The sequence below is a fragment of the Notolabrus celidotus genome, chromosome 9, assembly GCF_009762535.1.
Source record: "Notolabrus celidotus isolate fNotCel1 chromosome 9, fNotCel1.pri, whole genome shotgun sequence".
Lineage (NCBI taxonomy): Eukaryota > Metazoa > Chordata > Actinopteri > Labriformes > Labridae > Notolabrus > Notolabrus celidotus.
Window position 1 is genome coordinate 30,296,201 of NC_048280.1, and position 27,469 is coordinate 30,323,669.

The window sequence follows — 27,469 nt, forward strand, 5'->3', positions numbered from 1 at the left end:
GGACCCATCCAGTTCTTCAAAATACGGAAGTTAGTTTTGATACAACACGGCAGTTACTATCGACATTTTTTTAACAACGTACTTCGCCTTAATTAACATTTTCTTTAATTTCCTCAATGCGACAATACAACACGCAGCGCGTGCATGTACAGTTTTATACATTTTTGTAGCCTACTGGTGTTTTTGGCTTTTCGCGGAGGGATCTATATTCCTCCGCTGACCCTACTGTGGAGCGAAATTTGAATCGCTGTCCACTACACATTTTTTTAATCGTTTGTTTTTATATGAACACGTGTTAAGATAGTAGCAGCCTTTTATGATACAATAGTCTTTATGTTTAATAAAGAGTAGAACGTTCATTATTTACCCCAAAGTGACACGGTAAGAGTTATATTCATCATTTCATCTGCTTAGTACTACGGTTAACGTTCGCTAACGTCAGGTGTAAACATGTGACTTCTGTGATATTTCTCCAGACTTTGTGAGCTACCATGAGATATTTTGTTGCTTATAAGCGTGTGAAGCTCACTCGCAGTGATAATATTGAGTAAAAAGTAACATACATAAGTGCTGGCGTGTTGTCCGTCCAGGGGCTAGTCGGCTAAAATTGTTAGCATCCCTGTTGAGTCAGAAGAGAAACCCTCTTTGAAATGTTTGGCATAAAGGGAGTGGCTGGAAACATTTAATTCAGTCATAGAAATAATGCTTCCATGCATGATCTTCATGGGAACAACATTAATTAAGGGTTAGCTCTCTGCTGTCATCCAATCTTTTGAGTACCCTCTCATTAGCTAGTGATGATGTGCATGTTTTTGCTCCTGAGTTAACACCTGTATTCATATTTCATCTGCAGATGGCTGCTGTGGAGGTGATGTCTGCCGTGGAGGTGAACCCGGCTGCCACTATGGATGATCAGAAAGAGAAAACATCTCTCCCCTCAGAGGATGTGTCCCCTCAAATCACAAATGATGACAAATCAGCCCCCCTGGATTTCTCTGAGCTCACACCTTTTCAGTTTGGTATTTCTGCACAGAGCTTCACTCCAGCATCTCTGTCGAACCGCAAAGGTGAGAGTAGTGGTCTTTTATTTTACACTGAACTGCTGTCACATCTACAAAGCACCTCAGAGACTCAAGTGTTTACTTTGTATTGATTTACCAGTGCTCATCTTGTAAAGACAATCAGAGATACTGCGGGGGTTTGTTTGAATCAGTAATAAAAGCGTTTAAACTAAGGATGCACCTGTTGAGAAATCAGGAGCATTATCAGCTCTGATTAAAAGCAAAACAATTTAAATGATCATTTTTTAATCTATTGTTGCTAAATTTGTTGTTATTATTTCCCCTCCTGGACCAGGGCCAACATTAATCTTTGTTATAAAACCATCAGTGAACATTTCAAAATCATTCAGACTTTTATTTTACTGGCTGATGCTGAAACTCAGCTGGCGTATCAGTGCGTCCTAGTTTAAGAACCATTTAAATTTAAATGTGTTTGAATATGAAAACTACACTATAGATGCTGATGCCCCCCCAAATAAGCTAGACATGCTTTCCAGCTCAGTGAATAAGCAGATACAATAACATCAGTGGTAAGTTTGAATAATCCTTATGCTGCACTTTTCATGAATTCTTCTCTCCTCTATTTTAGATAAGTCTCGTCTCGCACAAGTAAAGGCCAGACGGAAGTCAAGCGTTGGTGTCCGGGGCTCCCCAGAGACAAACTCCCTTATCCGCTTCATAGGACAACAGAGGATGAAGACTCCACCTGTCTCCAGAACTCCAGAGGTGAGAGGTTTTTCTTTGCTTCTCTTGAGCAAATCCTGTACCCTGTAACATTATGATACAAAGGACATGGAGAATGAGCATAGACTGTATAAAATATGGACGTAGTATCCGTGACATCACCCATCTGTTTCTGAGGCGCTGTTTTGAGACCAGTTGTCATCGGCAGCCATATTGCTGCTGTCGAGCCATTATGACGTAAAGAGGCGAGCTTTGAGTCTCCTAGCCAACAGCTACTGTGTTCCGGCCTGTCAATCAAGTCAGCTGTGCCTCTCGTTGGAAGACTCGTAATCTCAATATCTTCGAAATTGCCTCGTTTGAAAAAAATCTACCCCCCCCTACATTGTGTGCCGATCAAGAAATGAGCTACCTAGAGTAAACTACACTCGTCTTTTGAACCAGGCTGCAAACATGTTTATCTCCGCTGTAAAGATGGGCTTTTTTTAATTTATGTGTTTGTGGCTGCGGTATTTCCGGAGCCAGCCTCAAGCGGATCCTCGGTGAACTGCAGTTTTTAGCACTTCCGTATTGGACTCATATTTTTAGACCGGAGGTTGCTGCTTGAGAATGAGACAATTTTCAGAACACAGCCGGGGCTCTTTGCACTCTTTGTGACCAACAGGATGAAGTCCTGATTTTGCAAGCAAAGAGCCTGCTTGACTTGTACTAGTGTAGAAGTGTTGCACATTTACTGAACATGATCACACAGGCACTCTCCCTTTCAACATAAGTGATAACAGATCAATTAAGATCAGATTAACAGACTCAATCAAGAACCAAATGAAGACACATTGACATTGTAGGCACACAGTGAGATCCACAAGAGCTTTTTGAGTTGTGAATGATGTTCTCTGCAAAGTGTGCACTGGCTATTCCCCGATCTGCATCTCATGTTTGATCACTCTGAGTGTTGTTCTGTGTGCACCCAGAGGCCCTGCTTTGAAACTTCACATCTGCTCCCGGAAAATGAATGTTTTTCTGACCCGCGGGCAGACGGGTTATCACATCTGATTCATGTAACCCATAGTTGCTTGTGTATGGTTGCTGTTATTCCGTCCAGACACAGACAACACATCACAGCACTGAGCTGCTGTATTCAGCCATGATGAGCCTACAAGGCACAGACAGTAACTGTTAGCAGCGACAGCAGCTTTACGCATCAACGTTAGTTTAATGCTGCAAGTGAGCAGAGCAGAACAAGAAAACACGGAGCTCCTGCTGCGACAGTGTAGTTTTCTATGACAGAATGACTGCTGGCAAGTGCTGTTAAACAAAGCAGCTATTTTATGTCGTGGGGATTTTTGTGGCAGAAAATAAGCAGAAGCTAAGTCACCAGCTACATGTAAATCAACGAGGAAAGAGCAGTGCATCGGATAGCATATCCTGCAAGATGTTTATCAGTTTAAGATGCAAATATAAAGCAGCAAGATGAAAAGAAAACTATTGGAGTAAAACAGCTTCTTGGCTGATTTAAAGAAAAGTATCAAGTCTGGCAAATACAAGGGCATTGATTGATATTAAGTCATCTTATGATAACACGTTCAGAAAGTGTTTAAGACGATCTAAATACACACTTTATGAGTCACCTTTCAAGTTCTGATGAAGGTAGATCAGACGGTCGCTTAATAGAGACATCTTCAGTTATTGAATGTGTTATCTCATAGGTACTACTGACAAATACATTAAATGACTGAAATGTTTCAACCAAGTGACAACCTCTGGTCTCAAAATATAAAGCCCATGCGGAAGTGTTATAAACTGCAGTTCATCAAGCGTCCACTTGAGGCAGGCTGCTGAAACACCGGAAACCACAAACACCCATTCAAAAAGATTATCTTTACAGCAGAAATAAACATGTTTACAGACTGGTTCAAAAAACAGCTTCAGTCTGAAGAGCTCATCGGCATTCTCTATCGGCACACACTGTACAAGGGTCAATTTTTTAAAAACGAAACAGTTCAGAAGATTTTAAGGTTAAGAATTTGGCTATTTAAGGACAGGACTGACTTGATTGACAGGCAGGAACACTGTAGCAGTTGGCTAGGAGGCTCAAAGCCCGCCTCTTTACCTCACATTAACTTGACAGAAGTAAGGTTGAGTTCAGCATTTCCAATATGGCTCCCGCCGACGATTGGCTTCAAACCAGAAAGGTTAGGTTGGTGTGAAAGTATAATAATGCCTAGACTCTTCTTTTTCTGCCATGATGAACACATAAAACATTGGTTGCTTCTTCTAAAATAATAAAGTATTTTAGGGTGACGCACTTAACTGAGTAATCCTGAAAAGGTGCAGGTACAGTGGGGCAAAAAAGTATTTAGTCAGTCACTGATTTTGCAAGTTCTCCCACTTAGAAAGATGAGAGAGGTCTGTAATTTTCATCAGAGGTACACTTCAACTATGAGAGACAAAATGAGAAAAAAAAAACATGAAATCACATTCTAGGATTTTTACAGAATTTATTTGTAAATTATGGTGGAAAATAAGTGTTTGGTCAATAACCAAAGTTCAACTCAATACTTTGTAACATAACCTTTGTTGGCAATGACGGAGGTCAAACGTTTCCTGTAAGTCTTCACCAGGTTTGCACACACTGTAGCTGGTATTTTGGCCCATTCCTCCATGCAGATCTCCTCTAGAGCAGTTATGTTTGAGCGCTGTCGCTGGGCAACACAGACTTTCAACTCCCTCCACAAATTTTCTATGGGGTTGAGGTCTGGAGACTGGCTAGGCCACTCCAGGACCTTGAAATGCTTTTTACGGAGCCACTCCTTCGTTGCCCGAGCGGTGTGTTTGGGATCATTGTCATGCTGGAAGACCCAGCCACGTTCCATCTTCAATGCTCTCACTGCTGGAAGGAGGTTTTGGCTTAAAATCTCACGATACATTTCCCCGTTCATTCTTCCCTTAACACGGATCAGTCGTCCTGTCCCCTTTGCAGAAAAACAGCCCCAAAGCATGACTCGGGGAATCCACAGGATGCGTGTGCGCCGCGTTACGGCTGCGACACGGCTCTGCTCCGTCCCGGGGCTTTTGCCCTGGTCCATAGGATGCGTGTTTGGAGCGGCGCGCACTCCGGAGCAGGAAACTCAAGATCCCAGAACTCCAAAACGCGCGAGAACAACACAGTATAAACTTTTCCTCGTAAATGGTGTTGGATATCTTTTGAGACTGACGTCTGGCCCGATGCCACAGGTTATGACGTAATGTTGAAGAAGTGGTGAAATTTACGATCTTGTGTTTGCACATGGTGTTTATTTTGAAAGTGAGCGGATGTTGCATACGATCCTCGTGCCTGACTTCCGGGATAGTTCGATCATTTCTGTGTCGATTGACGCGTGCTGGGCGCGGGGAGCGGCGAAAATAGACTCCCCGCGTATCTCTGGCAGAGCGGCGCGGCGGAACACTCCAGAGACGGAGCTGAGACGCGCCGCAGCGCGCCCTGTGGACTCTAGAGCATTGACTTGAATGGGAACCTATTTGCTGCGACGTGCGCGGCGCAGCCGTAACGTAACGCGACGCATCTTGGGCTTGAGGTTTCCACCCCCATGCTTCACAGTAGGTATGGTGTTCTTGGGATGCAACTCAGCATTCTTCTTCCTCCAAACACGACGAGTTGAGTTTTTACCAAAAAGTTCTATTTTGGTTTCATCTGACCACATGATATTCTCCCAATCCTCTTCTGGATCATCTATATGCTCTCAGGCAAACTTCAGACGGGACTGGACATGTACTGGCTTAAACAGGGGGACACGCCTGGCGCTGCAGGATTTGAGTCCCTCTCGGTGTAGTGTGTTACTGATGGTAGCCTTTGTTACTTTGGTCCCAGCTCTCTGCAGGTCATTCATCAGGTCCCTCCGTGTAGTTCTGGGATTTTTGCTCACCGTTCTCATGATCATTTTGACCCCACAGGATGAGATCTTGCGTGGGGCCCCAGATTGAGGGAGATTATCAATGGTCTTGTATGTCTTCCATTTTCTTACAATTGCTCCCACAGTTGATTTATTCACACCAACCTGCTTGCCTACTGTAGATTCACTCTTCCCAGCCTGGTGCAGGTCCACAATTTTCTTCCTGGTGTCCTTCGACAGCTCTTTGGTCTTGGCCATGGTTGAGTTTGGAGTCTGACTGTTTGAGGCTGTGGACAGGTGTCTTTTATACAGATAACCAGTTCAAACAGGTACCATTAATACAGGTAATGAGTGGAGGACAGAAGAGCTTCTTAAAGAAGAAGTTACAGGTCTGTGAGAGCCAGAAATCTTGCTTGTTTGTGGGTGACCAAATACTTATTTTCCACCATAATTTACAAAGAAATTCTGTAAAAATCCTACAATGTGATTTCCTGGATTTTTTTTTCTCATTTTGTCTCTCATAGTTGAAGTGTTCCTCTGATGTAAATTACAGACCTCTCTCATCTTTCTAAGTGGGAGAACTTGCAAAATCAGTGGCTGACTAAATACTTTTTTGCCCCACTGTATATGTTATTGGTATTCTCATAAAAGAGGTACTTGTATTCTAAATAAGAGAATTAACTTCCATCATGTCATAAACAGCATAATAACACCCATGGCACATTACAGATCCCAGTTTTTCCTAAACTTAATCTTTCTGCTGTTTCTCTCTGATGTCATTCCTCTGAAATCTTCTCTGTTGAGCTAACTTTAATGAGCATCTGAATGCAGCTTAATCATGTTTTCTCTGCATCTGCATTGTTTATCTGCACATCACCAGAGTGGCCTAGATTCACAATCAACATAAAAGGATAAATATAAGTTGCTTTTTAATTATGTTTAAGTATTTATCTTGAATCCATATGACAAAAGGATTCAGGGAACTGCTGCTCCTCTTTGAGTCAGAGCACATCCTCAGACCCTGAGGCAGAGCTGCGCTGGCTGTCAGGGACAGCTTTCAAATCTCTTCTCATAACAAGTCTTTTGAAAAAACCTCCAGCACACTGTTTTATTTTCAAAATGATTTGTCTGAGTAGATTCTTAATTTCTTTGACATTAATTTATAATCAGGGATTTTATTCAGCTCATTTTTTGTGTTGTTTTAATTTCCTGATTGTAATTTATCTCAGTCTTGAATTATTTTGTTACTCGTTCAACCATGAAGCTCTTCATATCTTTGTTTTTGAAAATATAATTTTGAATGGTAATATTCTTAGTTTTTTTTTTAATATTTTTTGGATTATTCAAAGTCAAATATGTTGAAAACAGAACCTTCGTGTTAGAAAATAATTCACCCCCCATACAGTATGTGCTGATAGAGAAATGAGCCCTTCGGATCAAAGCCACAAAAACAGTGTTGCCAGTTCACTGAGATATATAAATACAGGGTTCCCACGCGTCCTGGAAAACCTGGAAAACAGTTGACCAGTTTTCCAGTACTGGAAAACACCTGGAAAATGGGAGAAAAAGTAAAATGTCCTGGAAAAGCACATATAGTCCTGGAAAATTATTCCAGCATGGCTGCGTGCGACCTGACCCTGTTAACAAAACACATCCCCATTCATTGAAAGTTGAGTGCACGCTGTGCTGCAAAAGACAGCAACACTGCACAACTTTTTTCACATCTTTTCTCCTTCACTTCATAATCATGCATTCACAGAAAACGGGGGTATATTGTTTATGTTTTATGGTACATTAACCTTGTAGAGTGCTCTTTTGATTCAAAGAGTCTTATATTTAAGTTATCGTGTGACCAGTGGAGTCAGGCAGAGAGCTTGGGGGTCTGTGCCTCACAACTTTCTCTGCAGGCTGAGAGCTCAGTTACCATACTCTAGCTCAGTTGTTCTCAAAGTGGGGTCCTGGGACCCCTGGGGGTCCGTGAACCATAGCGTGGGAGTCCGTGAAATAATTTGAATACATTTCTAATAATTATAAAATTGTGCTGTGTCATTACAAAACAGCATACACACCACTGTTATGATACCATTTGGTGGCTCAAAGGGATATGTGAGTCTTGCTACTGTTAATTTTCTGAAAGCATTTAAGATCAATTACTTGAAAAGTATAAATGCTGTCATGTTGAGTCCACAAGGAATGAAATGACCCTCTGTTTTAAAGTATACAAGTGGTATTTACTTGATTCAAATTGAAGTGTTATCTGTTTATCACTATGGTACAGGTCTGAAGTACATTGATACGTTTTACAATACAAATGGTTCCAAGGGAAACTAAGAGTGCAAATGGTAGTAAGCATGTACTTTAGTGATGGGAAGTTGGGCTCTTTTCAGAGAGCCGTCTCTTTTAACTCAGCTCCCAAAGAAAAGCCGGCTCTTTCGACTCCCGAACGGCTCTTAATTTAGGATCTTTTGTAGACGTATATTTTACCTTAACTTTGCAAAAACTAAATATGTGTGTGTTGAAAACCCTTTTACGTACAGTGTTTTTATGAGAAGCTTTATAATTGCCCAATTTTGTACATTTCTGTTACTGATCCTAGGGTTAGGGTTAGGGTTGTGATTAGGGTTAGGGTTGTGATTAGGGTTAGGGTTGTGATTAGGGATAGGTGTAGGGTTAGGGTTGTGATTAGGGATAGGATTAGGGTTAGGGTTGTGATTAGGGTTAGGCTTAGGGTGAGGGTTGTGATAAGGGTTAGGATTAGGGTTAGGGTTCAGATTAGGGTTGTGATTAGGGTTAGGGTTCAGATTAGGGTTAGGGTTGTGATTAGGGTTAGGATTAGGGTTAGGGTTGTGATTAGGGTTAGGGTTCAGATTAGGGTTAGGGTTCAGATTAGGGTTAGGATTAGGGTTAGGGTTCAGATTAGGGTTAGGGTTCGGATTAGGGTTAGGGATAGGCTTAAGGTAACGATTAGGGTTAGGGTAAGAGTTATGGTTAGGGTTCAGATTAGGGCTAGGGTTGTGATAAGGGTTAGGAATAGGGTTAGGATTCAGATTAGGGTTAGGGATAGGCTTAAGGTTACGATTAGGCTTAGGGTTCGGATTAGGGTTAGGGTTCAGATTAGGGTTAGGATTAGTGCTAGGGTTAGGGTTCAGATTAGGGTTAGGGTTGTGATTAGGGTTAGGGTTGTGATTAAGGTTAGGGTTAGGTTTAGGGTTCGGATTAGGGTTAGGGTTTGGATTAGGGTTAGGATTAGTGTTAGGGTTAGAGTTCGTATTAGGGTTAGGGTTCGGATTAGGGTTAGGATTAGGGTTAGGGTTAGGGTTCAGATTAGGGTTAGGGTTATGGTTAGGGTTAGGGTTGTGATTAGGGTTAGGATTAGGGTTAGGGTTCAGATTAGGGTTAGGGTTCAGATTAGGGTTTGGATTAGGGTTAGGGTTGTGATTAGGGTTAGGATTAGGGTTAGGGTTCAAATTAGGGTTAGGGTTCAGATTAGGGTTAGAGTTGTGATTAGGGTTAGGATTAGGGTTCAGATTAGGGTAAGGGTTCAGATTAGGGTTAGGGTTCAGGTTAGGGTTTGGATTAGGATTAGGGTTCGGATTAAGGTTAGGATTAGTGTTCCGATTAGGGTTAGGATTAGGGTTAGGGTTTGGATTAGGGTTAGGGTTCGGATTAGGGTTAGGGTTCGCATTAGGGTTAGGATTAGGGTTATGGTTCTGGTTAGGGTTAGGGTTCGGATTAGGGTTAGGGTTCGGGTTAGGGTAAGGGTTCGGATTAGGGTCAGGGTTCGGATTAGGGTAAGGGTTAGGATTAGGGTTACGGTTAGGGTTCGGACACAGGGGTCCGAACCAGAACTAAACTTAAGTAAACAGAACCAGAACCAAACTCATGCAAACACAACCAGAACCGAACCAGACCCGAGCCAGAACGTTCCAGAACTGAACCAGAACCGAAGCGAACCGAACCAGAACCATGCTAGAACCATACCAGAACCGAACCAGAACCGAACCAAACTCAACCAGAACCGAACCAAACTCAACCAGAACCGAACCAGAACTAAATCAGAACCGAACCAGAACCGAACCGAACCAGAACCGTACAAGAACCGAACCAGAGTCGAACCAGAACTGAACCAGAACTTAACCAGAACTTAACCAGAACTGAACCCGAACCAGAACCGAACCGAACCAGAACCGTGCTAGAACCGTACAAGAACCGAACCAGAACCGAACCAGAACTGAACCAGAACTTAACCAGAACCAGAGCCGAACCGAACCAGAGCCGTGCCAGAACTGTACAAGAATCGAACCAGAACCGAACCAGAACGTTCCAGAACTAAACCAGAACCGAACCAGAACCGAACCAGAACCGTACAAGAACCGAACCAGAACCGAACCAGAACTGAACCAGAACTGAACCAGAACCAAACCGAACCAGAACCGTGCCAGAACCGTACAAGAACCAAACCAGAACCAAACCAGAACTGAACCAGAACTTAACCAGAACCGAACTGAACCAGAACCGTGCCAGAACCGTACAAGAATCGAACCAGAACCGAACCAGAATTGAACCAGAACCAAACCAGAACCAGAAGCAGAACCGAACTCAAGCAAACAGAACCAGAACCAAACTCAAGCAAACATTATTAATGTCCTCAGGTTGTCATTGAGAAAAATCTGATGCGTCAGCTTGGATGGGCTGATCTGATTTCTCCTCTCAGTGAGTATTTGCCCGGTCTTCAAGAAGACTCTCTCTGAAGGAACAGATGAAGTCACGATACACAGCCTCCCCTCCATGTATTTCCCCACCTGTATCCTATATCCTCACATGTGATTGGCTGCATGGCTGCCAAGCTGACCAATCAACACAAAGTTCTGCTGTGAGCAGAGCTGGGGCTGAACACTGTGAGAAAAAAATGATAGGAAAAAACTGGGAGCCGGCTCTCTCTCGATGCGAGCCGGCTCTTCTGATTCACTATAAAGCATCGGCTCTCAGAGACGCAGCTTTTGATCATGACACATCACTAATGTGCTTAATCTGTGTTACAATTATGAGGGGGTCCTTGGACAATTTTCTCACCTGTAAGGGGTCCCTGGCTCCAAAATGTTTTAAGAACCCCTGCTCTAGCTAGTAGGAGTGCAAACTCCCGATAGTGAAAACAAACGGAACAAAAAGAGCGACACAGCTGCACAGAAACTCCTAGACTCCTAGACTACATGTCTTTCAATGTAGACTTCCACTGAGAGGAACATATTAGACTATTTAGGAACTAAATTAGGAAGTAAATTTAGACCGTCATACCAGCTTGATCATCAATGAAAATGTCCTGGAAATGTCCTGGAAAATGATCTCTAGAAAAGAGTGGGAACCCTGTAAATAGTGTTCAAAATTGTTATCACTAAAGTAACAACTCAGGAATGAGGTAAGGTGACATGAATACCTGGGGAAGAGGTTTAAGTTAGGCTTACCAAATCCTATTAAAAAATCCTAAACCTATGACTAGGGGTTAATGTTACATTGTGCCAAAAAAGGTCCCGAACTCTCTCAAATTGACTCTGTGTGTTGGGTTTGTGCAAACACAGTTTTTTCATTTGCAAAACATACAGCATGTCTTTGAGCCAATGCAAGAAGCAGGGCGGTGAGGTAGACTTCCATGTGAGGAGAGTACATTTTTTTTAGCAACCACCATCCCTAAATACAGAGCAATCTGCATATTATACAACAACTTGAAAGTCTCTGCAGAGCATCCAAAGATGGTTGTGGTCCGGCTGAATGTCTCTGTAAGAGGCTTTTGAGAAAAACTGAAAACTTGAGGTCCAGACGTTGTGCAGTACAGGGCAAAACCAGAAAAGATGTGCCAGAGATCCTTCGGCAGAGCAGCAACTATCACATTCAGAAGACACTGAAGGAAAGATGTGATGAAGCTTTGTCTTTGAAGAGTACAGTTTGTGCATCACCTTGTACTTGATTCATCTGTAGTGTGAGTTGATAGAACAACAATGAACCTGTGACATTGCTTCTTCCCAAAACTCTGCAGATACCTCCTCATTCAAACCCCTGGCACAAGCTTCCCTTATCTGAAGACACCAAAACTGTGAAGCAATTCCCAAATTTTAACAATAATAATGACAATAATAACAATAATAAAGTTTATTTATATAGCACAAAACAGACGTTACAAAGTGCTTTACATCATTAAAACCGACAATGATAAACAAAGCATGAGGGGGAGAGACATAGAGCTAGCAAGACAATTTAAGAGGAACAGCTGAATAAAAGAGTAAAAGAGAAACTACTGAAAGCAATTAAAATGATTAAACAGTTAAAATCAGTAAAATAAATAAAAACAATGAGTGAATAAAAGAAAAACATTAATAAAAGTAAATTAAAAATACAATATTACAAGAAGGCCTTTTGATTAAAGAATATTTTCAGCTGTGATTTAAAAGAAGACACTGATGCAGCTTGCCTGAGATCCTCAGGCAGTTTATTCCACAGTCATGGAGCCTGAACAGCAAATGCTCAGTCACCCTTAGATTTTAAGTTTGCAACGGGAACCTTAAGGAGGCTCCTGCCTGAGGATCTGAGGCTGCGCCCGGGCTGGTAGGGTGACAGCAAATCACATATATATTCAGGGGCCAGGCCGTGAAGTGCTTTAATAGTAAAACCTAGAAATCTCTTCTAAAAGCAGTGTGCAGCCAGTGTAAGGTCATTAAAACAGGAGTAATGTGCTCTCTCTTCTTGGTTTTGGTCAAAAGTCTTGCTGCTGAATTTTGTACTAACTGAAGTCGATTGATAGATTTTTGAGTTATACCTGTTAAAATGAGCTGCCTGGAGTCTGGAGGGAGCGAGAGACCCTTGAGGTAAAAGTGTGTAGGATAAATTGTGGCCATTTATCCTCAACCAGATGTCTAATTTGCAGGTATTGAAAAAAAATGTGACTTTGGAAGGTTATACTTAGTGCTTAATTGAAAAAATGATGCAAAATGTCAATCAATATAAAGATCAAGAAAGGTTCTAATACCCCTCTTAATAATCTTTTTAACATGGTTTTATAAAGCTCTCAGATACACTACTTTCAAAGTCCTCTATCCTCCCTGTCATATCTAAAATTAGCATGTTTATGACCAATGACAGATAGGAGGTGGGCAGAAGAACTTAAGCCAACAGCATGACTCTGCTTTTAAGCACAGTATGCAGGAAGCCGTATGCTGGTTAAACTCAGCATGCTTTGAAGAACATAAGGAAAGGTACATGATGCTGCAGAGGTGGTTTAAGAGGTTTCTGTGGACGTGGTGTACGTTCACCCAACGTGAAAACTTTCCATTCTCACGTCTACAGGTGAGTCTGATACCAAACCAGTAGATGTTGGATCATCCGTCTTGAATGAGAGTATTGTTTAACTTAATATAAATGTAATGACTGATATTCTCAAGCACACCACTTGTTGTGATGTAACTGTCAGAAATTGCAACGCTCAGCAAACTGTGACACTCCTGGATTGTGTGAGATAGATGTGCCGTCTCTCAGTAATACCACTCCAGTAACATCAGAAGTCTATGACCTGTCAGGCTGCATCACTGAGCAGATGTGTTTGTTTTTTGCCGTCTCAACTCCCAGCTTGTCAAGAGTAGCCCCTTCCTTCCCCGGGTCGCCTCCACACTGAGGCAGAAGATGGCCTCTTTCCAGAACCTGATGGATGTGGAGGAGAGTGAGGGCTGTGATCCAATGCCAAAGCAGGACAGCGACACTGGAGGATGCATCAAGACAAGAGATTATCTGTCTGGTGAGGCAGCCTCATTGCCACAGGATTAATGGTTTCATTTCTGTTTAAGGATCCATGCCAGTCGGATTTCTTTATGATGTCTGGAGGCAGTGTTCAAAAGCTGCAGATTAATGCATAGCACAGTTTAAGCCTGACTCTGGCAACGTCATGCTTTTAAGACTGGTCAGCTCCATTAAGGGGGACAGTTTTTTGAAGAGTTGTTTTCAAGCTGTTTTTTTCTGATATGTTTATTTTACATTCCACATGTCTGTTTAAATTCACCTGACGTGTCTCCAAGTCCCGTTTGTTTCCACATATTTACATAGCAAGCCGTTTTTTCCCTCTCAGATGGAGGCAGTCATGACGGAGAGAAAGAAAACCAACAACCAATGGTGACACCCAGGAAGAGGAGGCGCCTGGGCCCCCTAGAAAGCTGCAAGGTGGAGATTAGAGAGGCCAGCACTCCTATCCTCCACTTCAGTTTGCAGGAGCGTGAGGTACACTCACTCTGAGCATGTTCTTACTTGACAGCTGTGAATAATTCAACTAAAAGGTTTTACCTCTTGGCTTCCATTGAATCTGTTGATTATTTTTAACTCCTTTATGAATGCTGAAGCTCGCTGGTACACAGGGTGTTTCTTTTTTTTTGACTACAAGCATCTGAGAAGAGAAAAACAAGCCCTCTCTAGCAAACAAGTTTGATTTGAGTGCTGTGTATCAGGTTTTATTTATTTAACATCTCATCTTTTTTGTCTTTGGTTTTTAAACCCAGAACTTTCACTTTTAACCTTTAAAGTGTAACATCAACTTTAAAGCTTTCTGGATCATTCTAAGCTAAAAAAGAAAAAGCACGCAGATAAATTATTCAACTTCTGTACTCGTGGTAGTTGTGCTCTTCCTGCTGTGGTGCTGTGCAGCAGAATTAAAGCAGTGGGAATTCCTTAATCATATCCACAGGAGGAAAAAAAACAAGAGCCGCAGATTGTGACAGAAGGACCACTGACATCCCGTGACACAGTGGACGAGGCAGAAGCTGTGTTTTTATCCCCGACTCTTCATGTTGACTCTGAGCTCAGAGCTGGTCCCCCTGCCAAGAACCCACAGGTCAGGTCTTAATCTACACACAAACACACAGGTGCGCACAACTAAGGAGTCAATCATTGAGAAACTGATATAGACTTTCAGTGCTTCCACTGCATTAACTCTCTGTGAGGAACAGTGTGACAAAAACAGCTGAGACAAAGCAGAAGTCTTTCGAAAGTGCAGACAGTTTCAGAAGTAGAGTTATCTAAACTGCTGAAGCGAAATGAAGCAGGCTGTTTTTCTTTCTGTAACAGAACATGTAATGACCTTACCCACAGGCTCAGTGCAACACACTCCTGTCTTCATGTGGTGCAGAGACGTAATCATATGCATTTCAGCTGCAGCCACTCAGCACCTGATTACAGGGTGGATCTGTGATATTTCTCGCCTTGCTTTAGAGCGATCAAAATCGATGGTTGTCCTCTGACTGAATGAAGTCATGTGCTACAGTCCCAGAGGAACACAGCCATTTAAAACTCACGCATATGGGGCGCTGGTGGCCTAGCGGTCTCGCCTCCTGGACGTGACCATTTGCTGCATGTCTTCCCCCGCTCTCTACTCCCCACATTTGCTGTCCCTCTTCAGCTGTACTATCAATAAAGGCAAAAAAGCCCCAAACATATAACTTAAAAACTAAGGCTGTGCGATAGTTCGAGAACGAGAATTATTGTGATATAACATTTCTCAGTATAAATATAACAAATGTGGGATAAAAATGTAACATATTTATGCTGTAATTACACCCCCCAACCACTGGAAAGGGAGGAGCGCTATTGTGCCTTAAACACTAGTTGCCACCCAACATTTACAGAAGAAGAAGACTGCATTTAACAGCCAATTATTTCACAGGGTAAGAGGAAGGGTTAACTATTAACTTAAAGGTGACATATTATGCTCTTTTTCATCAAAATATATTGGTCTAAGAGGTCCCCAAAACATGTCTTTAAAGTTTATTGCTCAAAAAACACTTTGAAATCAGATTTTGGCATGCCTGTAAACCCCTCTTTTTCAGCCCTGCTCAGAACAGGCTGTTTTCTGTGTCTGTGCCTTTAAATGAGAATGAGCTCTCTGACCCCGCCCCCCCAGGAAGTGGATGTGCCCTCGGGTGTCAAGCACGTTGATCTAATGTTTATATGTTGGCTGAATATACAGTCTGCTCACAGACCCGCGTTACTTCAACCCTCTGAATCTGATCCAGAATCTGATCCTGACGGAGAGGCGCCTGCAGCAGGACCTTTCTGAACGATTGGTCACAGATTTAGTGTTTCTTGTTGTTTTATTTGTCAGTATGTCGACGTGTGTCTTGGTACACAGTGATGAACATGTAGCTATGTGGATATGCTAACTAGCGCTAGCACTTTTCCATGAAAAATAAAAATCCTCCACTAGATCTTCAAATCTGCAGACGTGGGGAGTAAAACCGACCTTTGTGTTTGTTAAGACAGCCTACAACTAGCATGCCTCCCTCCTAAGCTCCTTGTTAGCACACATCTGTGCAGGTAATGAAAAACAGAGGAGGAGTTGAGTTGTATTTTATACAGTCTATGGGCTGAACAAGCTCCGAGCTCTGACTTCCGTTACAGACCGGATGGCGTTGTGACGTAAGAGAAACACTGAAAACTGAAACGGCTCGTTTAGCACACATTTACAGAAAGGTGGAGAAATCAGAACAGGGGCAGAATGGATCTTTTTCATTTTCGGGGGGTTTGTAGACATGCCAGACACATATTTCAGGTAGAGAACCATTAAAAAGTCGATTTTGCATGATATGTCACCTTTAATACTCTTCATACAAGGTATTTTCAGGATGTGGGTAAAGGAAGAGCACGGAGACAACTTCTGCTGTGCATTTTGAACACCGTGACCATAGTACAACTGAACACTGAATAACCGTGGTGCCTTCACTACACTACAAACTAAAACTTCACAAAAATCTCATAGGACACAAAAGACCTGCTTTCTGTTAGCACTGTCTGAAATTAAGGATTGAAGAAGATCAGAGAACTAAATCCAAGTGAACAAACTGTCTGGTCTCCAACTTTTACTCGGGACCAATAATTTGCCTTTAAATTTAAAGTTTAAACTTTAACTTTTGAAATAATGATTTGATATTTATCCTGATAATTATCTTGCTTTTCTGTTCTCTCCTCCTCCTGGTTTTAATTGCAGACTTTTCTCATACACTTTTCAACAGCTTTGTCAAAGCTGTATTTTTGCATGTTAGGCTACACGTTCTATTAACTGAGCATTTCCTCTGAGGCTTTTATCATATGGGAGCTATTAAAAATGCAGTTTTTAGTCTCAGTGCTGACAGCAGTTTGTCAAAAATGTTGCAAACTATAAATAATATTTCCCCGTATTTCCTCCTTCAGATTCTGTCCGTTTGAAAATGTATGGCAGTATATGATAAACTGTGATAACGTTTCTTCTTATGTTCAGCCCCTTGAACTACAGACCAGCAGAACGAGCCCTCTCATGTATTCTCTCTCAACAGGACGCTGTCTTTGAACTCCAAAGCCCCCGTCATTCACCACCTGATGATCCTGCAGCCGCTCCACAAGCCCAGCCGGCATCCATCCTCCACTTCCCCTTTCTCCCCTCTCTCCCCTCGCTGTTGGAGATGAAGCCAGCAGGTAAACACACGGGGCCCTCAGTGGTCATGCAACAGTAGCTGGCCTTTTATCTTTGCCTAAATCTGCCTTTGAGGCATCAGGGCCTGATGCAGTATGTCCTGGCAGCATACCAGGAGACTGTCAGTGTTCTATTTGTACAGAGAAGATTCATGTTCGTTAAAAGCATTTGACTTTTCTGTGCAGGAGAACACTGTGGGTGTTTGAGCAGAGAGGGGCTATTTAATGGTTATGATGAAATGTCAGCAGATCGTAGATAAACAGCCGTACAGCGAAAGCTTGTGTATCAAACACCTGACCTGTGCTTGATCCAGCAAATTCAGATTTTCCAATAATGATGCTACAGGCCTGTTCTCACTCCACTATGGTCTTGTGTGATTTGCATGAAAATATCTGAAAGCATTACATATGTCTTGATGCAACTGCACGCATACTGAGCTTTTAAAACATTGGTACAGTCTGTTTCTGCCCGTTTTGATGTTGACAGTTTATTCACATGTTTAAAAGGCATTAACAAGCCTGGGTGTGATCTAAGACATGATTATAAAGAAGGTTCACTTCATTTATTACATACTAATGAAAGAAAAGGAGAGAGTTTGTCAGTGAATTATAGATTTCTTTCTCTCAGGTGAGGTCGAATCAACTGGAACATCCACAGTCAAAAAGACAAAGAGGGTCCGCTTTGGAGGTCCACTCTCTCCTGAGTTCTTTGATAAGAACCTGCCCCCCAGCACCCCACTGCAGAGAGGAGCCACGCCGGCCCGTGCTCAAACACCGGGTGGAAGTTTACAGCTGCGCTCGCTGCTGAAGACGCCACAAGGAAGGGAATCCCAAACAGCAAACGCTCAGCTGGACCTCGGCAGCCCAACTGTGTTTGGAGCCTCACCGACACTCGCAGTACCTCGTAACCACAGGACCCCGACTGCTGGAGACGAGGACGGAAAGGTAAACCAGGTACCATGACAGTTTTTTAGTAGTTTTTTTTTATAGTAGCGTGTTTCTAACCAATGACGTACAGACTACAGACAAGTTGTTTTAACCTGCAGCTGCAAACATCCACAATTTCCAGAAACTACTACTGTTTTTTTCTCACAGTGTCTCATAGCATACATGTAAATGATTACAGACCTAATAAGTTCTTTTGAATCCTCTTTTCTCTTGTCTGCTCTTAGAGTGTTTTCCTCTCGGTAGAGGACGTCGACTCTGCAGTGATAACTGACACAGGTTAGTGGTTACAGTTTATTCACTCTTGAGGGTTTCTTGCTTTTTGTCTCTACTGGAACAGACTTCTAATGCTTTAAGCCCTTCTTCCATTCATTGCCTCTCCAGAGTGTACATGGGACATCCAACCGCTGAACTTAAACAATGCTTTCCATGAGGAGTGTCTTCCTCAGATACTGTCAGGTGAGCTGCCGTCACACATCTCCATTTTTACTTTCATTGTTGCTTAACTTCACGTCTTTATTCCTCCTGTTCTCCGCTGTCTCCTGTCACTCTCTGATGTGTCAGGCTATAAGACTAGACAGAAACGAAGGTTAACTTTGTTGTGGGTTTCTCACACCGCAGATACTCCTCATCTTAATGTCAGTGTTAAAAACAGATTGCCTATAGAGCTAATATGAGAGTTGAATGATAATGTCATTTTACATAGTATTTGCTAGTTGCTTTTCAATCCATCATTTTTGCTGATGCCAATAAATGACTTTCACCACTAAGGTTACCAATGACTTCACATTATTCTACTTCAGAACAAAGTCTAAAGCATGTAGTTGATGCTCACATGAGGGTTAGACAGACTTTAAAGGTGACATATCATGCAAAATTGACTTTTTAATGGTTCTTTACCTGAAATATGTGTCCCTGGCATGTCTACAAACCCCCCGAGAATGAAAAAAATCCATTCTGCCCCTGTTTTGATTTCTACACCTTTCTGTAAATGTGTGTGAAACGAGCCGTTTCAGACTTCCGTGTTTTTGTTACGTAACAACAATATCCGGTCTGTCACGGAGTCAGAGCTCGGAGCTTGTTCAGCCCATAGACTGTATAAAATAATACTGAATCCCTCCCCTGTTTTTCATTACCTGCACAAATGTGTGGTAACAAGGAGCTTAGGAGGGAGGCATGCTAGTTGTAGGCTGTCTTAATAAACACAAAGGTCGGTTTTACTCCCCACGTCTGCAGATTTGAAGATATAGTGGATGATTTTTATTTGTCATGGATAAGTGCTAGCGCTAATTAGCATAGCCACATAGCTATATGTTCATAGCTGTAGCTGTAGCTGTAGCTGTAGCTGTGTACCAAGACACACGTCGACATACTGACAAATAAAACAACAAGAAACACTAAATCTGTGACCAATCCTTCATAAAAGGTCCTGCTGCCTTTCTGGTAGGGGTCGGTTTTACTCCCCACGTCTGCAGATTTGAAGATCTAGTGGATGATTTTTATTTATCATGGATAAGTGCTAGCGCTAGTTAGCATAGCCACATAGCTACATGTTCGTAGCTGTGTACCAAGACACACGTCTACATATTGATAAATAAAACAACAAGAAACACTAAATCTATGACCAATCCTTCAGAAAGGTCCTGCTACAGGCGCCTCTCCGTCGGGATCAGATTCAGAGGGTTGAAGTAACGCGATCTCTGAGCAGCCGTGTATATTCAGCCAACATGTAAACATTAGATCAACGTGCTGGAGAGCCGAGGCACATCCACTTCCTGAGGGGGCGTGGTCAGAGGGAAAACAGAGTGTTCTGATGAGGAATGCAGAAGAGGACTTTTCAGGCATGCCAAAATCTGATTTCAAAGTGTTTTTTTGAGCATAAACTTTAAAGACATGTTTTGGGGACCTCTTAGACCAATATATATTGATGAAAAAAGCGTGATATGTCCCCTTTAAGATTTGGACACAAAGATGGACCCAACATACTTGTCAGCAGTGACTTGTAGATTTGTCAAAAGACTACATATTTAGTTGCATCATATTCAATCCAACCTGTGTGTGGCTGGAACTTTCTCTCCCTCCTGCTCTTATACTCTGTCATTCTACCTCCACTCTTCTGGTGATTATCTTTTCTTTACATGTTGAGTTTTCCCCCTTTTTTTTAGCTGGGAACCGGGGCTTTTAAAAACACACTCTAGCTTGAGAGAATACCCCCACAGTCGTTGTTTGAGTTTGCACCTCGAGTGCAGTGAGAACGCTCGCAGAAGTGGCGACAGTGAAGTTGTTTGCGGCAGCTCCTTTCAGTCCCTCCAGGATTTTGGGGATTTTTTTTTATTGTTGCGGCCCAAATAGCCTGAATTTGCGACAGCTTTTTGAAAAAATTGCGGTGAAAGTTGCGATTTTTTTTTTTTTTGCATTTTCCCCCCAATAACATCTCAGGGGCAAGTAAATACACTAAATTACAGTTGTTATTAGAAAACATTCTTGATGTGGCCCCTGACTATATTTTGATTCTCTAGATTCACAGAAAAATGCCATGAAAGGTCTGTATTGCACATTTACGACGGTCCCTGAATGTACCTCGCAGTGACAGAGGCACTTGACAGGCAGTTCACGCACTCTGAAGTGAATCTGCATCTTTGATGACTTGGAGTTGATCAAAACTTACTGAAGGTGTCTGATGTATCACCAAACTGGATTAAATCAAGCTGTAGACGCGGAGCTTTTTACGGTGAGAGCGGCAACAACGTCAAACCTCAAACAGGAAACAGACGTCCCCCGGTTGTGTCTTTGTCACTAACGCACACCGGGGGGTAAAAATCATCAATGAAGATGAGACAGATGCATGGAGGTGAGGAGAGCTGGTTCATAAAGCACACCTGCTGCAGGTAGAGACCAAGCGAACACTGAGCCCCTCAATCTATAAATAACAACGTTGTCATCATCACTTGTCCTGCCTGCTGTCCTCTCTTTTCACCCGTTCTCTGTGCGTGTTTTGTTGCTGAAAAGTGCCGATCAAGTGAGGACTTATGTTGATGTTCCTAGGAAGTGAAATTGATGATAAAACCGATGACGTACAGGGGCAGAGGTTAAGGTAATTGGTCAAAGTTGCGGGAAAGTTGCGGTGATTGTATAAAATTGCAAGGCCGCGAAAAAATCGCGCTGATTGGTTGAATTTGCGTTGATAGTTGCGATCGCGAAATCGCAACTTCCTGGAGGGACTGTCCTTTCAACTATGACACTCTATGACACAGTCACTTATGAAACGTTGATGCTGTAGCAGTGATTAAGTGATGACAAGAGTCACTGACGAAACCCCGGTATCACAGGAAAGCAATGTGAAAGTATGGGACATGATCTCATCAGTAACAAGATCTGTTAAGATTGTATTGTAACGGATCAGAGCGGGACAGTGGAACATCCAATCAGCTGACCCAGAGTCTGTCAATCAGCCCTGGCTCATAAATATGATGGGCTCATTGGGGTGGATTTCTGCCACGCTTGCCTTCATCATCATTTGGATTCAGCCTCTCAAGTTCTTTGAAATTCACAGTGGTTCAGCATGTTGATAATATCCACTGTTAACTATGTCTCAAAAAGTTTCCATTTGATTTATAATAATGCTTTTTTCCCTCAGAGTTTGAGACTGAGCCAGACTCAGCCTCTCAGCTGGACGCCCTTGATGAGCCGACGGCTCTGCCAGAGGAGGAGAAGCGACTGGAAGCAGAAGCTGAAATTGAATCTACAAGCAGAAAGAGAAAGGTTTGCTTGTATTGAATCTTTCATCTTTTTTTTTTGACTTTCATTGTGCTATATGTTGAACTCTTTGTGTAAAACAAATTGAGTGAGTTACCTGAGTGCTAATGACTATCTTCTATAGATTCCCACACTGTGAAATTTCTATTTCATTCACCTTCAACTTCTTAATCTCTTCCACAGCAGCCAGCACCAACGTGTGAATCTTCCAGTGAGGATCCTGCTCGCTCCAGTCGGAAGAGAAAGGTCTGCCATAACCACGAGCTGCTTTCAGCTTGATCTCACTTGTAGAAATCTCCACGTACCAGATGAGATTGTCTTTTTAATAATTTAGGGGTCATAACATGCTCCCATCTAATCTACTGTTTAATTCCACTGGATGTGAACTTAATCACGTTGGAGGGTATCCACTTAATGGTTGTGAGGGAGTGTGCAGAGGAGAGACTGTCTATATAATGAATCCTCACGCCAACTCTGTGTTCCCTCAGCAGCCAGAGGAGAGCGAACCTGTGAAGAGGTCGACACGCTCGGCTGCCAAGTCAGCCTCTGGGAAGATGAAGGTGAGCTGCCTGGGTCCGCTCGTTTGATTTCTCTTTACACCTCTTCACTGTAGGATCTGCAGGCAAGGCTTACTTGGAGGCAGTCGTAGAGCTGAGAGCTGCACGATGTTACCACACAGCTTTGGCTGAGTGGAGGAGGTAAAGTGTGCAAGTTTGTTTATATGCCCCAGTGCATGTTCACCACAGGGGGACAAATACTGGGAATTCGATTGTGGAGTCATAAATAAATTCAGCAAATCCTGCCAAGTCGTGCACGAGAGAAGAGCGTGCACTCCTGAAACAGATACTGGTAAGAGGTTGTGTTTTTCACTGGTTTAATATTCTCCAGCAAAACACATGTAGATGAAAAACAACAATGTGTTGTTTGTGATACTTTTATTTTTCTGTCACTTTTTTACTAATTTTTGACCGACTTTGCAGGGTTACATGATAGATAGATAGATAGATAGATAGATAGATAGATAGATAGATAGATAGATAGATAGATAGATAGATAGATAGATAGATAGATAGATAGATAGATAGATAGATAGATAGATAGATAGATAGATAGATAGATAGATAGATAGAGAAATTTGTTGTTGATGTCAGACAGATTGGGTGTGGGTTGGTGGCGGGGTTTGTGGTGCGTGCAACTTTGTTTTAATAAAATCTGCCAGTATAAATTCAAACAGCCATGCCATTGTAATAATGACAATGCAAAACAAAAGACAACATAAACCTACAAATGTTCAGTTATTATAGTCCCCACCTTCCTCCATGGGTCTTGGATCTAAAATATACTTTCAAGCAAGACAGTTACAGTAAGTCAGGGAACTGTGTCAAGGCAGCTTGATAATAAATTAATAAATAAGTAAAGGTATTGAACATATATACAATGGTTTGGTGTAAGAAAGGAAATCACAGTATATAGATCAGGCAGAGTCGAATGCCTCCATTCCGTTTTCATCCTTAACCTCACCTGCCTGATTCATCCAAGCAACAGAAAGCTCCATTGTCAAAATTTCTATGAACAAGTTTATAGAATGTTCTTTACAGAAAGAGTGTAAAGGAGCTTCCATACTGCACGTTTTTTTTTGTTTTTTTGCAGCAATGCATGCTCATAACCACAGCAGTCTTTAAGTTTGGTGGTTAAGAATCTCCCCAGAGTCATCATTCAAAAGCATAAGCAAACCCCTCGAAAACTGAGTTTTTTAGTTAAAGTTCTGCCATTTACATCTATACTTTTGAACAGGTGGACACACCAAGGATATGTAGGAATGTCCCCAATACTGATACTTTCTGATTCACCTACCCCACTGTTACTGCTCAAAAACAAGATGTGCAACGAGTCACAAAATAACTATCAATATATAGGGTTTTAAATTTAAAGTATTCTCTGTGATCAATTTTTTATCGATTAATCTTTCTTTTTTTTTTTACTTGGGCATTCTCCATATCAAGAACAATGCCAAATGCATTTTTTCCCTAAATCAAAACGTTCCTTTTTTACACAATACATATTATTGATGATATTGAATAGCTATGGATCATACTGAGGCGTACAAATAGTTTGACAAGCTGAATATCAACATGTGGAGCAGGCTCATAAAGATAATCTCCGCGGACATACAGTCATAAAAGTGAAGGCTCGGGCTACAACATGTGGATTCACTGCAACATCTGCCTTTTCCTTCTTTTTGAGAAAAATCATTTCCATCTGTTCGAGGACATGTGTCAGCCAGGAGAGCAACCAAGTCATTATCAGTCCGGCAGCAGAGAAAAAAAGCACTCATGGAGAGCTGTCGCACAGACACAACACCGACTGATAGATGAAGGAAATATGAGACCACATGATGTTTGTTCCACTTGATAGACAATCGTAAACAAAAAAATGTGTTTGAGTAAGTTCTTAACAATCAATGAATCAATACTCGATTAATTGTTAACATCATTAATATAAACTATAACTTGCCTTTAAAAAAAAAAGTCAAATACGTGTCACAAACATGAAAGAAATAATGTTTGAACAAGCATTTAATCTATCTGAAGAAGTGTAAAGATAAACCTCTTATTCATGATGAGAAACATTTTGTAACTGGAGAAGTTGATGTTTTAAAAGTGTTTGTTCTCATAAGAGAGAATGGATGTTGATTTATTCCTCCACTCATTTATTCCAGATGAAGCAACAGTATGATAATCCATATGATAATCCATATGACCCACGGATGATCGTTCACATGAGCTGTGCTAACTACACATTGTTGGGGATGTAAGTTTATCCCGTACAGCCGGGTGTGTTTAGTCGATGTTACATCCCTCAATGTGTCAAACAAGCTGTTATGAAGCCGTCTGCAGTCTGGACTGTTGTGTAGCTAATACTATACAACAAGCCTCTGTGTACTGAGCTCATAGTGTCTGGCAGTTATATGGTTAGAAAATTAACTTTCACTTCTGATATTTCACGGCAGAATCTTGGCTGAGCTGATGAAATTTAATAAAGCAGGGTGTGTGAAAATTCTCTGAGATCACTCTGCAAGGCGCGAGGTGTCGAACAGGAAGGAACCTCAGACAGGAAATGGGAAATCTCAAAGGCTTTATCTTGATGTATTGAACACAATGATGCTCTGTGGGGGCTGAGACCAACACGTTTACCTCAAAGCACCTGGAACGTAACCTCACTTTCATTTGTCACTTTAAGCCGTTTTATAAATTGCCTTACTGCTTTTATTTTTACATATTATATCAATGTATTCCAGAAATCTATAATAAGAAATTGTAATTCATAAAAAGTACTTAAGAGGACCACAGTGGACTCTGATCAACACAAATTAAGTGCAAACTAATCTTGTAGATTCTAACAGTGCAGGTTTTCAATCCACAGAATTGCTCCACAGCAGCTCGTCGATGGAACAAGGACGTGGATCGCTCCCTGTATGGATCTCGGGCATATGCCTCAAAGAACCCTGCTCTGAGCCCCATCACCGAGAGGTTGTCCTTCCTCAGCCAGTGTCCAGCAGAACAACAGACCCCAACCTCAGGTAGTACGACAGATAGTAATAGATAATTAGAGATTTATGTTTTTAATAACTATATCTATTCTTTCTTTCTTGAGAAGTCAACCTTGTGGTGAGAATATGTAGTTCTGTGAATAAATGTGTCTGAGATTGTCCCTCGTTTCCTCCATCAGCACAAAATGACGAGCCATGCTTGAGCCCTGAGGTGGCTGATGACGCTCAAGTAATTAGTAACCCCACTACGATAAACGCCTCAGAGAATTCTTCTGAAGATTCAGTCCCAGCCTCCAGTAAACAAAGCGTCAAAGGGAGAGGCAGACTGTCGGGGAGAAGGGTCAGAGGAAGAGGTTTGAAGGAGATGAGGGTCAGTGCTGCTAAGGAGATGGCTCCTTGTCTCAGTGAGGAGACTCGGAACCAGACCGGAGGAGAGAAGGAGGATCACTGTGAAGACCAAGCTGCTACACACCTTGAAAAATCAAGGGAGGAAACACCACTGAGCGACACTGCACCTGATCAGGGAGGAGCGGACATTGACCTTGAGGCCCAGATTTCTGCAGACACACCCTGCACAGACTCTGATAGTAAACTAGAATGTCTCAGTGCACTGACTTCAGACAGCTCATCTTTGCCTGAAGAATCCAGCTGCACAGCAAGTCCACCACCTGAAGTAGCACAGAGAAGATACAAGCAAGGCAGAAGGAGCTCCTTATACAGGCCAGTCCCAGAGGAGCAGGTAAACCAAGCAGAGGAGCACCAAATGAGCCGTGACGTGCAGGAGTCAGGGCAGGGAGACCACGCAGCTAACCAGGAGGAACACAACAGCAGGACCAGCTCTGATAGCCAGGAGGAGGGGGAGGTAACACGCATGGATCTGGCTCCCTGGCAGGCTGAATTTAACTTTGAGGATGTGTTCAAACCTGTGGCCACTAGAGGGCAGCGTTCAGTCCGACGCAGCCTGAGGAACCAAGGCAGCGACAGTGCAGGTCTTGCCTGGTTGCCCTGGACCTCCCCTGAGTCCTGTAAAGAGTCCCGCAGGAGGACCCGGGGCCGCCGGCTCAGTGCTGCTCAACCTGCTCAACAGTCAGTCCCTGAGGAGACACCAGACGCTGAATGACACTTTAAATCACCACATGGGAGACTGTAAACTTTATAATTGAAGTGAGTTTAATGTGAGACGTGTACTACAATTATTCCATCTTCATTCACACCAACATGTTGGTTTTTTTTTAAATTAAAGGAATGATTTTCTATGAACAGGCTGATTGTGTGATATAAGCTGTAGTATTGATGTTTTTGCCCTCTGTGAATTAATAGGGCTGACCAGTAATTTGTAGCCAGCTTCCCTCTGTTAACCAAATCACTCAATACACAGAGCCCAATCATCTCTGCCGACCACGTCCTGATCAATACCCCACCACTCAGCTGGTAATCACAGAGCATCTTCAGTCTCTCTCCAAAGTCACTGGATCGAGCATCTCCCAGTCAATACCTGCTCTTTGTGGATGGATGAAGATTGCCACCCTGCATTCACCATCTGTCAGGCCGGACCGGGGAGGGGATGTGATAAGGAGAAAGTAATGCTGAGAGAGAGCGTGTCTTACACATCTTAATCAAATGAATAGGTTCCCACACGTCTGTTTATTAGTTTTATTGGAGGGTTTTAAGGTTATTTTTTAAGTAAGTGATCCAATCTGTTGACACAGAAGTGCTCTGTATCCTTGTGTGAGCTCTTATTGGCTGGTTTTAACATGCTGTCAATGTTTTATAGTAACAGCCAGTCAAGTTGAAATGGTTTTTACATTAAAACAGATTATAGGTGAGTTTGTTCTTTCTGTTTCTGCCTCACTTTCCTGAAATGTTAAATTCTACCTTTCTAAACTTCAGTCCTGCTTTGGTTGTATTTGAACGCACTTCATTTAATCACGCTGCGCTCATTTAACCAGATAATTTAAACCACTTCGAAAGCAAAACCATCGCTTTCTCCACAAATGTGATGTTCCAGCTGTGTGGCCACTACAGTTCAAGTACGGCAGCTTTCCGCTCGCATAATCCAAGACCTTTAGTCATAACTGACTGCATCGCCACATAAATTTCCATTCAGATCTACA

At 42.3% G+C, this 27,469-nt stretch overlaps 1 protein-coding gene across 6 annotated transcripts; it reads left to right on the top strand.

Annotated features, from left to right (window-relative positions):
• Positions 1-27,181, top strand: cdca2 (cell division cycle associated 2). Of its 6 annotated transcripts, none has more exons than XM_034691701.1 (15): positions 1-381; positions 854-1,067; positions 1,651-1,787; positions 13,247-13,412; positions 13,740-13,888; positions 14,349-14,495; positions 16,969-17,107; positions 17,733-18,058; positions 18,277-18,328; positions 18,434-18,508; positions 21,687-21,811; positions 21,992-22,051; positions 22,294-22,365; positions 25,229-25,385; positions 25,535-27,181. In XM_034691701.1, the coding sequence occupies exons 2-15, from the start codon at positions 854-856 to the stop codon at positions 26,473-26,475; spliced, it is 2,760 nt and encodes a 919-aa protein (XP_034547592.1). In that variant the 5' UTR covers positions 1-381; the 3' UTR covers positions 26,476-27,181. The 6 variants fall into 6 exon arrangements, with proteins under 6 accessions (XP_034547592.1, XP_034547594.1, XP_034547590.1 ...); XM_034691703.1 differs by having other exon boundaries at positions 22,297-22,365; XM_034691699.1 differs by having other exon boundaries at positions 2-381; positions 21,989-22,051.
• The last annotated feature ends 288 nt before the right edge of the window (positions 27,182-27,469 follow it).